The sequence below is a fragment of the Ochotona curzoniae genome, unplaced genomic scaffold, assembly GCF_017591425.1.
Source record: "Ochotona curzoniae isolate NIBS_2020 unplaced genomic scaffold, NIBS_Ocur_1.0 scaffold_3171, whole genome shotgun sequence".
Classification (NCBI taxonomy): domain Eukaryota; kingdom Metazoa; phylum Chordata; class Mammalia; order Lagomorpha; family Ochotonidae; genus Ochotona; species Ochotona curzoniae.
Genome location: NW_024467104.1, coordinates 4,280,097 through 4,292,091, shown reverse-complemented (window position 1 = coordinate 4,292,091; position 11,995 = coordinate 4,280,097). Strand labels below are relative to the sequence as shown.

Genomic DNA, 11,995 nt, shown 5'->3' with positions numbered 1-11,995 from the left:
GGCGCTGTGGGTTCTGAGTGGGAGAGGATGCAGCCAAGGAGGGATCCTGGAAAGAAATGAAAGTGAAAGGAAATCGTCCGGCAGGCCCCTGGGAGGCTGGCCCCTCGGAGGCTCCCCCCCCCCACCCCGGGAGGCTGGCCCCTGGGAGGCTGGCCCCTCGGAGGCTGGCAGGGGGAGGAGGCAGCCCTGTGACCCGGGCTTTCACTTCTCCTAACCAAACACCATGTGACCCAGTGAGGGGGGCCGGGGAAAAGGGAAGCCTTGGGGAGCTCAGAGTTTCACAAGAAGCAGAGAGAGGGAGAGACTGAGAAGCAGAGGGGAGTAACAGAGAGAGAGAGGCTGGCAGGGTGGAGACAGCAGGGCCGGTGGGGTCTGGTGGCGCCTGGGTGTCACAGGGGGAGGTCAACAGTTAAGAAGGGGGGGGGGTGTTCGGAGGGAGGCAGTGGCAGAGAGGTGAAAAGAGGGAGGGTGGGCAACAGGGAAGGAGGAGGGGGGCGAAGGACAAAGGGTCTAGGACCTTGGCTCAGGAAGGGGGAGGGGGAGGTGAGAAGCAGATAGAGCAGACCCAGAAAGGAAGACTTAGACGTGAGCGGAGCGGTGAGTTGGGAACTCAGGATGAGGAGGGTCCTAGAGGCTTGGTCGTGACAGGGAGAGAGCAAGCCAGGAGCAAGCCTTAGAAGAGAAAAGAAGGAACAGGGCGCAAGGGCCAGAAAAGAGGGGCAGCCAGTTTGGGGGAGGGGCAGAGGCCTGGGCCTGGACGTTGTGGGTAGAGCAGAGTTTCAAGGGGGGCGAACACCAGGCCGCCCAGGATGCCCGGGCCCAGCGCCCCGGAGGAGGAGCGGCGGCCTCTGGTGGCGCACCGCGCGCGGGACCCCCGACCGTGGCGTCAGACCGCGGGCGGTGCTGTGCTGCTGGTACAGATGCTGGAGCGCACCGCCTTCTTCGGCGTCGCAGCCAACCTCGTGCTCTACCTCAACAGCAAGAACTTCAACTGGACCGGCCAGCAGGCGTCCCACGCCGCACTCGTCTTCCTGGGTGCTTCCTACCTGATGGCGCCCGTGGGCGGCTGGCTGGCCGACGTGTACCTGGGCCGCCACCGCGCCGTGGTGCTCAGCTTGCTAATCTACTTGTTCGCTTCGGGCCTGCTGCCTGTCACCGCCTTCCCCGACGGCCGACGCTCCTTCTGCGGCGAGATGCCCTCCCCCGAGCTGGGACCCGCCTGCTCCTCAGCCGAGTGCTCGCGCGCCTCGCCCAGTCCCTACTGCGCGCCCACCCTCTACATGGGGCTGCTGTTCCTCGCGCTGGCTGCCAGTTCCGTCAGGAGCAACCTCACGTCCTTTGGTGCCGACCAGGTGAGTGGTGTGGCCAAAGAGGGCCCCGCCTGCCCTCCGTGACAGGAGGCCCAGGGGGCTGGGACTGCAAAGCAACCGACAGAGCCTTGAGACCCCGGAGAGTCAGGAGGCTTTGGCCCCACGCATGACCTCGGACGAACCACTTCCCCTCTGTGCACCCGGCTTTCTTCTTTGAAAGAAGATGAGGTTCTAGCCTAACCAAGACCTGTGGCGACATCAGTGAAAAAACCGCAGTTGGCTGCTTTTGGTCTGTGCGCATACCCCATGCCACACTCGCTGTTAGCCCCATGCCAGGGAGCGACTGTTAGCCCCATGCCAAGCACTTCAAGTGTTTTAAATGTCCATGAAGTAGATAGTAGTGTTATGCCCATTTTACAGATAAAGACATTGAGATTTCCTGACCTCAGTCATCTTGTCCAAGGTGACCCAGAGAACAGATCAGGAAGCTAAGAACAGCAGATGCCCCATCCCAGTGTGTTATAGAGCTGGGGTGAGGCTGCCAGTTTGCCAGGTGGACCTGAGTGCCCTAGAGAGAGAGTGTACCCACCTCTGAGCTCTGCTGTATCACCTTGGCCAGAGCATGTTGCACAGGAGGAAAGCAATGAATATGTGCTAGAAGAATGAGTGAATGCCTGACAGCACGGCTGTGTGTGGCTAGTTGTACCCAGTGGGATATTAGACAGTAATTAAAACTAACATTGGAATATTAGGAAGGCAATCACAGATAGTGTTGAGGAGCAAAAACAGGAGGCGGAAGGGTGCATGAAAACACTCGGTGTCAGCCAAAGGAGCAACTGGGAAAAGAATCCTTTGTTTATTTATTTTTGAAAAAAGATAGTATCTATTTACTTAAAAAGTAGAGTGACAAAAAAAGAGAAAAGGAGGCACGGAGAGAAAAACAGAGCGCCATCCTTTAGTTCCCCAAATGGTTGTAGCAGCCAGAACTGGTCCAGGCTGAAGCAAGGAGCCAGGAATCCCATCTGGGTCTCCCACGTGGGTGGCAGGAGCCCAAGTTCTAGGCCATTCTCCACTGCTTTTCCAGGTACCTTACGAGAATGTGGCTGGGAAGCAGAACAGCTTGGACTGGAAGTGGGGCTCCAGTATGGATGTGGGTGTCACAGGTAACTACTTAACCCACTGTGCCACAAAGCTGATCCCAGGGGAAAGTTTCCAAACCACTGGGCAGGTTTTACTTTGCCCCCTGGGTGCCTCTGTTTTTCGGATATTCTTTAATTGGACATATTACACTCACAAAGGGGATTATGGTTTATTTATTGACTTATTTGGGAAACAGAGCTCCTGTTCGCTGGTTCACTCTCCCAGTGCCTGCAACGGCTCAGGTAACTGAAGCTGCAGGTTGGGAACTGGACTCTTGATCCGGGTTTCCCATGAGGCTAGCAGGAACTAGTTATCTGAGCCATCACTGCTGTTTCCCAAGATCTGCATTGACAGGAAGCTGGTGTCAGAGAGTGAAGCCGGGACTCGGACCCAGTCACTGTGGTGTAGGATGGGAGCCTGCCAACCTGCAGCTTACCTGCTAACCCAAATGCCCAGGCAGGGAATGCTTTTTAAAAGAATCATTTCATCTATCTGGCACCCAGGTCCAGCACCAAGCACAGTCCATGACCAAAAAAAAAAAAAAAAAAAGTGACTGATCTGGCCTATTTATATTCTTCTGGGTGCCCCCAGTGCAGCCCTAACTGCCTCAGTTATCAAAGACCTTCTTCTGGATTGGGTCTTCCCGAGTACCTGCCAACAGGAATCTTCTGTCTTCCCTTGATTCTGTTCTGTCATTGACTTCCCATTATACTTTCCCTGTGATGCCTCTCACCTGTGCCCTCCACCTCATTGACTGGGAAGGGCGTCAGCCACGCAGTGTCCCTCACCTCTCTCTCCTCCTGGTGGTAGAACTGGAGGCCAGGCTTCTGAGCGGCACCTCCCATGGATAAGATGGACAGAACACCCAAATTCTCCCATTGTCGGACTGCATGGACTTTAGGTGGAATAAGCCTGAGTTCAAAGGCTGCCCTGGGAGTTGGGGCACCTGACCCCACAACAGCACGGAGACTCTGATGATGCGGGCAGGGACGGGCACCACTGGGTTTGAGTTCCTTCAAAAGGGTTCAGTGGCAGCGTAGAAACAGAATTGACTGTACCAGAGCAGAGAGGAGGGTGCTGCTAATCCAGAGGGGGCAGTCAGATAGCAGGCTGGGGGATGAGAGAGGCTGGCACCATCTGGTTGACTGCTCTAGCCTGGAGTCGCGAGCTTCACACACTTGCTGGTTTCAGAAAGGGCCATCCATCATCCTGGACAAAATGTCTGCTCATGCTGGAAGCACCCATTTATATCCTGGATGGGCTGCCTGGTCCTCCCTCCTTCAGCATTGTAACTGTCACATTCATTTACTCCCAATTAATAAATGGAGGGGGCTGCCCACAATAAAACTCATTCGATTCTCTGCTTTCAAGTCTAGAGCAAGGCCTATCAGTGTGTTGGCAAGCCCTATTCCCCACCACCGAGAGGACCCCTCCAAGTCTCCAAAGCAAAGCAATTTTAAGCACCTCCATATGGATTGTAGTTTTTCCATTTGGCAAAGGGGGTAAAACATCGATCTTTTTTTTTTTTATCTGGCACAGCTGCAGAAAATAGAGCTTGGTAAGATTTCCTTGGCTAGTGGGACTATGTACCTCTGTGTGGGAGAGGGCAATGCGTTCTGATATTTGGGGAGTTATTGAAAAGCTGGTCAGTTTAATCATGTATCTGGAGAAGTGACTTCCAGTCCCCACTGCTTTGTAGAAATGCAGACACCCAGGTCATCCTCCAGCCTGCTGAGTTGGAATCTGTGACCAGAGTCAGGGGAGGGGAGCAGCCAGTGCTGTTGACCCATGCCAGCAGACCAGAAGGGGGCCTGGGGCCTGACTGTTGGAGATTGATCTAAATCCTGGGTAAAGATTTTCTGCCCATTTGCCCTTGCCAGGGGGCTTCAAAAAGTAATTTTTGTCGCCAGGGCCAGATCTGCTCTCAGGCAGTGTCTAGAGCCACGTCTGCTTCCCATGATTCTGCCATTCAGTCATGTAGCGGAGAATGGCAAGTTGCGGGGAGGGGTGGGCCCCAATGCAGAACTCTGCTTGCTTCTCCAAACGGCAGAGGAAATTCTCAATGAGACTTGTAACTATTCTTTCAGTAATATGCATACATCATATGTAATAGTGTGGAACATAACTGAGATCTTTATGGGCCTTTTTCCTGGCTATAAAAGTAATGTATACTGTAGGTTGCTCACTCAAAGACAAAGGGATAAATCAACCCAAAAATGAACAGAATGGCATAAGAGACATCTGTTGTGTGCATGTGGGCATGCAAAAACAGCTGTGCCCAAACGTGATCATTAACAAGTGACTCCCGAGGGAGAGGTTTGCTCATTCAATCAACAATTTATTGAGTGTCTATTTAGTGATCAGAGACCAAGGAAGTACCAGAATGCTCATCCAGTGACCTGAGTTGTATCTCTGTGAGAGGGAGGGGTACAGAGAGTTCCCCCTGGACGTTCGTGGCCCTCATTCTTAACCCTGTCTGGCTGGCAGGTGATGGACCTTGGCCGCGATGCCACTCGCCGCTTCTTCAACTGGTTTTATTGGAGCATCAACCTGGGCGCTGTGCTGTCACTACTGATAGTGGCCTTTGTCCAGCAGAATGTCAGCTTCCTGCTGGGCTACAGCATCCCCGTGGCCTGTGTGGGCCTGGCATTCTTCATCTTCCTCTTTGCCACTCCTGTCTTCATCACCAAGCCCCCCGTGGGGAGCCAAGTGTCCTCTATGCTTAAGCTGGCCCTCCAGAACTGCTGTCCTCGGCTGCGGCAACGACATGCTGCCAGGTACGGAGGGTGTATCTGAGGGAAGAGGCCACCAGGCCTGAGAAGCACTGTACTCCTGGGGAGGCATGGTCTGCAGGGCAGACCCTCTGGTCAGCTCTAGTGGACACCCCTTCGTGATGACTGAGGATCATGGTGGAAGTCAAGGTCTCATTGGTGACTGTGAGGACCATCACAGCCTTGACAGTGATTATGGTGATACACACAGAGATGATGGTGTTGGTGTCTAGGCTAAAGACAACACTGGTAATGGAAGTGACGATGGCAGTAGAGGCAGTGATGGTGGAGGTAATGGGATCAGCAAAGGTCACGGAGATACCGAGATACAATTCTACACTCCCTGTCATTAAGCTTAACAGTCTTAACTCATCAGCTAACTTGGCTCCCTCCCCCTCATTAGCTGACATCCAAGAGGGAGGATCTCAAAAGCCTCGCCTTGTACAGTGGCTACTTCCTGCCCCTCTCCCCCCAGTGAATTGTCTGTTTGAGCTGAGCACATCTGTCTCCAGACCTTGCGGCTGGTTAGTGTCCCTGTTCAACAGGATCTAGATGGAAAAGGTGAGAAACACACTTCTCCCACTCCGGCATATGGCTGGACGGTGATGAGAGAGTCGTCAGATATGAGTCTGATTATTGTAATTATATCTACTGTTGACTAACAAATCACACCCAAGCTGACTGGCCTAAGCAACCTCTTTACATCCTTTCATAATTCTGTATGTGGCTGGCCTCAGCTAGACCATTCTTCCACTACTCATGGCATCAGCTCACTTCCATGGCTGGCAGTTGGTGTAATTTCAATGAGGACTATCAGCTGGAGCACCTGGGCTCCCCATCGTGTGACCTTGTCTTCTAACTTGAATTTCTCATAGCAAGCAGACGGGGCATTCCCCAAAGGACTGTCCCAGATGGAGGAAGCAAAAGCTATGGGCCTTCTCAAGACCAGGGAATGACTTCAAAGTCCCAGAGATCGCTCTGCCTCCTTTCCTTGGTCAAAGCAATCTCAGGGCCAGCCGGAAACCAGTGGCAGAAGTGAACACTACTGGTTTTGTGGGGAAATGACATCACACACTGGGAGGGAGGGGACTAAAATGTGACCTCTTTTGAAGTCTCAGAGGATCCTTCAAGCCTCTTGGACAATAAGGGATCACAAACCCCCTGGGGTGAAGACCAAAGGGTTAATTGTAGCAGCAGCTGAGCCACCCTGACTCCTAAAGTACTCCCCACCCCTGTTTCTCCATGCTGACCTCCTGCTCACACAGGTGGAGGTTCTGAAGTTGACTTCCGGGGAGGCCAAAAATGAACAGAGGGGGGATTTCTGTATATGAGACTTGATTCTGTGGGAAGATGTTAACCTTACAACAAAAACAAAAACAAAAAACAACAACAACAACAACAAACTTGAGACAGCTTGCCATAGTCCCTGGTCTCACTTCCTCCAGGACTTGAAGGTGTCTGTGCTCTAGAACGGACTAGATCTCAATCTGCTTCCTTTGTGACCAAAGAGGATAGTGACTGTTGACAGTGGTAGTACCAACAGTGGAAACAAGTGATGGGGCGGGGATGAATGATGGTGATGACAGTGGCTGTCTCTGAAGGTGGTGATAATAAGGATGGTGGTGGTGGTGTTGATGGCAATGTGAGCAGTGGAGGAGATGGGGTGGGGAAGGCAGAGATGGTGGCTGAAACGAGCAGTGACATTGACAATAGGAATAAATGAGAAGAGAGTCATGGAGGTGAAAATGATGGCCCTGATGGCATGGAAATGAGGATGATGGTAGCTTTTATCTGCTGTCCCTGTGGCCTCCCAGAGATGCTCAAAGCACTCACCTGCTGCCTGACCAGAGGTATCCCCAGCCCGGTCCTTCCCCTGCAGAGGACATCGCCAACTTCCAGGTGCTGATGAAGATCTTGCCGGTCCTGGTGACCCTTGTGCCCTACTGGATGGTGTACTTCCAGGTGAGCTCCATGACCTTTTGCTCTGGATAGCGGTCAGGGTAGGGGAAGGGGCCTGGCTCTCCAGACTCCTCATTGGTCTCAGCTCTCACAGTAGCAAGGGGAGGAGCAGAGTGAGCTGCTGTGTCCCAGTAGATGTAGGGCCTGGCACATGCCATCTGACAGCAACTCCCCTGGGTGGCAGAGCAGGAGGAATGCCAGAGAGGGGCCTGAGGCCCAGCTCCTTACATGAGTCATCCCATCTGTCTGGGCCTATTGATATTGGTGTCCTTCTGTCCAGTCACTAAGTGCCCCTGAAGGAGCCCAGTGCTCTATCCCAGACCTTCTTCTCTTCTGTGTTGTTAAGGGACAATGCTTGGCATGGCAGAGGGCCTCCAAGCCCTGATCTGGAAGCCAGGTGCAGGGTCACACCACTGGCTGTGTCAACGTGTGGCACTCACCTTGGGTTCAGGGTTAGATGAGAACACCCTGCGGGTACAGCCTTATCATTACCGTCCCTCTCTCAATGAATGTGTATCCCCACCTACTCTGGGCCTTGGAGACACACAGGAGTCAGCCCAGCTGGGCCTGGGCTCTGGGTTGAGGCAGCTGAGAGTAGGGTGAGCAGCTTCCTGCCTCATGGGCTCTTGGGAGGAAGGTGGCTGGGAAGGTGGCTGTCCCCTGAGGCTCGTAAAGGGGACAGCTGCCCTGTGTTCCCGGTGCCTGCTGGGAATAGAGGCAAGACAGGCAGCTCCAACTCAGCCCCACCGCCCTCTGTCTTGGCAGATGCAGTCCACGTATGTCCTGCAAGGCCTTCACCTGCACATCCCGAACATTTTCCCAGCCAATCCCAGCAACCGCTCCTTGGTTCTGAGAGCCCTGGACAGCAGCTACAGGGTGAGAGGTCAAGTATGGGGTCAGGATGGCTGGGGGCTTCCTCTGCTTCCCATGTCCCGCCTTCAGCTTCAAGGTGACCTCAAAATTACAGAAAAAGTGCCTGGGGGTGGGACCACAGACACCCTACTTAGTGGTTCCAAAGAACTCAGGCCAGCATCACTCCCCTACAAAGTCGTTCTGAAGCAGGCCCTATCACCCAATTTGCCCCCTCCCATCTATCTTTGACTCCATCGGGTCTCTCTTCCCCTTGAGGCGCAGCTCTGCTTTTCTCCAGAACTTTCTAAAGCTAGTTCCCTGGCATCTCAGACTCATAAAGCCAGAGTTGCTCAGAGATGGCAGGTAAGTGACATAGTTACCATTAGATGCCCTTTTCTTGCGGATGGCAAATACCACTAATCATACCCTTTTGTCATGCCAAGCCAGAGAGTATCCCAAGGAGCTGACACGAGTTGAAACATCAGAGGTATCTATTTTCTCTCCCTGATCTGATCCCACCCTCTGGTTAGTACAGCTGAGGAGGGTATGTTCCAGAGCAGGGAAAGGGCTCAGGGTCAATCTGGAGTTGAGGGCTTCTGACTTCAGCCCAGAGTTCCTTTTGCTCTTCTAGCCTGCCTCTCTTACTTCCCCCTTGCCTAGATCCCGGAGGCCTGGCTCCTTCTGGCCAACGTAGTGGTGGTGCTGATTCTGGTCCCTGTGAAGGACCACCTGCTCGACCCCTTACTGCTGCGCTGCAAGCTGCTTCCCTCGTCTCTTCAGAAGATGGCGCTGGGGATGTTCTTTGGTTTTACCTCTGTCATCGTGGCAGGTACGTGCAGGGCAGGGAGGGGCCGGCTGCACTGGCCCAGCATCTGGGGGAGGGACACGCTGCTCCCGCACTGGAAGCACCTGGAAAGTAGGGACAGATGCTTTCTTTTTTATCTTCACTCCTGGGATTCATGCCCACGGGCCTCAACAAATGTGTTGGATAAATTTTCTAGAGATTACACACAGCCACTTAGCGGTACCTGGGGACCTAAAAAAAACTCTTCTTTCGTTTCAAAAGGATTTGAAATCATTTGTAGAAGGGCTAGGCTCACTAAGCCTTTGATGCAGCTGAACAAACCTGCACCCCTTCCCCTTGGTGACTTGAGGTTCCCAAGTCACTTGGCAGGCTCTGAGCCATGCCTTTCGCACAGGGAGCCAGCCTCATGGGAGGTGTGGTGAGGATTGATGAAGTGAAGCTGTCCACAGAGTGCGCCCAGAGCTGGAGAAAGTAAACCTCAAAGGACTTCACTTTCCTGGAGTGTGAAAACCCAGCGAGAGGCGTTTTAGCTGTGTTCTCATTCATGTTGTCTTGTTTTACCCTTACAAACCCCTGTGGGTTGCTTGCCCGCTGCTTGAGGGAACCAGGCCTTGGAGGCTTCAAATGATTTATGTGGCCAAGATTATATGGCTTCGCCAGGGGGAGGGTCAAGATTGGAACCCTAAACCCCTAATTCTGCAGAGGGTTCATTCCAGTCCACATAGAACCCAGCTATCTCCTAAGCAATGGATGGAAGCAGACAATGCGGTTAAGCTTGACTGTCGCACTAGCAACAGGCACCATCACCAATAGCGTATGTCACAGCAGAGCAGTCACACGAGCCATGGAAAGGAAGCCCGCTGGGAAGCCGAGCATACGTGACTCAAACCCCGCCCCGTCTGTGTATCAGTTCTGTGACTCTAGGCTGCTCGCTTAACCCAAGTTTCCCTTACTTCAGTTCCAAGAGTGTATGCTACCAAGATCAGTATTTTGCCTGGGCTGGGCTGCCACCCAAACCTTGGCTACTTAATAGTGCCCATCATGTTGCAAGCTGTGCCACAAAGCTAAGAGAAATCTCCCCCTGCTCCCCAACCAGGATGCCTGGAGAGGGAGCGCTTGTACTACATCCACCACAATGAGACTGTGTCCCAGCTCATCGGCAAGGACCTCTACTACGCGGCGCCGCTGTCCATCTGGTGGCAGATCCCCCAGTACCTGCTCATTGGGATCAGCGAGATTTTTGCCAGCATCCCAGGTACCCTGAACTGTTCTTCCCCATCCTTGCAGTCATCAGGAAGAGAGTCTGGGGCAACCCTCAAGTTGCCCAGCCGCACAGAGAAGGCAGCACGTCTGAGCAGGGCTGCCTTCTCCCAGGGGTGGCTTGTGAGGGGGAGCTTCAGGGTAGTGGCAGCTGTTGCACTGGGGACCTGGACGTGAACAAGGCACTTCTCACACTCAGTTCCCACAGCCACCCTGTTGTTCCGCTCCAGATCGGAGGTGACCTTATGTCTCCCTTGCAATTCTGCATCTAGAGAGGTTCTCCCTCCCTGCCCTTTGTTCTTCTGCCCCAGCACACAGCACTGTAGGCTCCAGTAATGCTTTTGCATGTGTTTGTCCCTGCTGGGCATCAACCCAGGGAGGTGCTGGCCACATGACTAGGGGACAAGGTGGGAGGGGCAGATGAGCTGGGCTTCAGCAGGTGGCAGGAAGAACCTAGGAGCTAGAGGGCTGGGCATATGCAAAGCCCCAGGCTTCCTGGGAAGTGTGGGGACAAAAGGAGGGAGGGTGGAGGCCATGGGGCTGGAGGGAGTGAATGGGAGGAGGTTTGCTTAAGGGGCTTGGCATGGAAAGGGCCCCTTTTGAGGTGTTTCAGGTGGACCCATCCTCTAAGGATAACAGCATTTGCTGGGGCCAGGCAGAGACCAGGGTTAGGCTCAGTGTGGGAGGCAGTACATCTAGAAGACACTGTGGAGGTGAATCAAGATGAACTAGAGGACGAGGCTGAAGGTGGGCAGAGGGCTGAGGGTGTGGCAGTGCTAGCCTGGAGGTCTTGACCGAAGCAAGGGGGGAGGGGGAGACAGCTCTGCAGCCAGGTGGGTGGCACCTGGGAAGGTGTGGGGGAGCGTGCAGGGGGCGAGGTAGGGTCACAGCCACCCAGGGCAGAGTGCAGGTTTGTGCAGGGCCCTGCGCCTGCTCTGCTCCTCCAGAGCACCCCCTCCTTGCTATCCGCAGGCCTGGAGTTTGCCTACTCGGAGGCCCCACGCTCCATGCAGGGCGCCATCATGGGCATCTTCTTCTGTCTGTCGGGAGTGGGCTCCCTGCTGGGCTCCAGCCTGGTGGCACTACTGTCCTTGCCTGGGGGCTGGATGCACTGCCCTGAGGACTTCGGTAAGTTCTGCGGGTGGAGGTCTCCCCAGGGGCATGTCGCCGTGTGGGGGAGACTTGGAAAGGTGGCAGCTCCATGTGCTTTGACCAAAGATAGGATGCAACAGTGGGCTGGCCTCTTAAAAAAGATTCCAGCCCAAACTTGGCTGGTCACCCACAGGCTGGCCTGGCCTCCTGGGCCTTAGTTTCCCCAGAGGTCATCAAAAGGAAGCACCAGAAGTCAGTGGAACCCTACCTTGCTGCTGGAGGGTTGTCCTGCACAGCCTCAAGATGAACAATTTCCTGCTAGGGGATTGTAGACACCTTGAGGGACCCTTGGGAGTCAGATGCTGGAGGGAGTGCCACCCAGTGTCCTCAGTCCCCACCCTCTCCCCAGGGAACATCAACAACTGCCGGATGGACCTCTACTTCTTCCTCCTGGCCGCCATCCAGGCTGTCACGGCCCTCGTGTTCATCTGGATCGCTGGTCGCTATGAGAGGGCAGCTCAGGGCCCGGGCTCCCAGAGCGGCTCCAGCAGGGACCGGGGCTGATCCTGCAGCCCTCCTCGTCCACCCCACACTTCTCTCATGGACACAGGTAGCAGCAGTCCCAGCTGTGGCTTCCCTCTGTTTATTCTGTACCCAACATTAGCATGACATGGTTTTCATAAATAAGGGGCATAAGCCCTTCCTCCTGATCCAGTCCATGACAAGGGGCAGGGCAGAGGGGACCAGGCAGGGGACTTGGATCAACTAGCACCATATGAGGAGCAGGAGGGGCAGGCCAGACGCAT

At 54.3% G+C, this 11,995-nt stretch overlaps 1 protein-coding gene across 1 annotated transcript; it reads left to right on the top strand.

Moving 5' to 3' along the window:
• Positions 1-361: 361 nt before the first annotated feature.
• Positions 362-11,899, top strand: SLC15A3 (solute carrier family 15 member 3). Its single transcript, XM_041003971.1, has 8 exons — positions 362-1,352; positions 4,938-5,227; positions 7,036-7,183; positions 7,946-8,056; positions 8,693-8,861; positions 9,934-10,092; positions 11,070-11,225; positions 11,599-11,899. The coding sequence occupies exons 1-8, from the start codon at positions 810-812 to the stop codon at positions 11,751-11,753; spliced, it is 1,731 nt and encodes a 576-aa protein (XP_040859905.1). The 5' UTR covers positions 362-809; the 3' UTR covers positions 11,754-11,899.
• The last annotated feature ends 96 nt before the right edge of the window (positions 11,900-11,995 follow it).

Coding starts and splice junctions, on each gene's coding strand:
- SLC15A3 (XM_041003971.1), top strand. CDS start 810: ATGCCCGGGCCCAGCGCCCCGGAGGAGGAGCGGCGGCCTCTGGTGGCG. Junction 1,353..4,937: donor CGTCCTTTGGTGCCGACCAG/GTGAGTGGTGTG, acceptor TCTGGCTGGCAG/GTGATGGACCTTGGCCGCGA. Junction 11,226..11,598: donor GCACTGCCCTGAGGACTTCG/GTAAGTTCTGCG, acceptor CCCTCTCCCCAG/GGAACATCAACAACTGCCGG.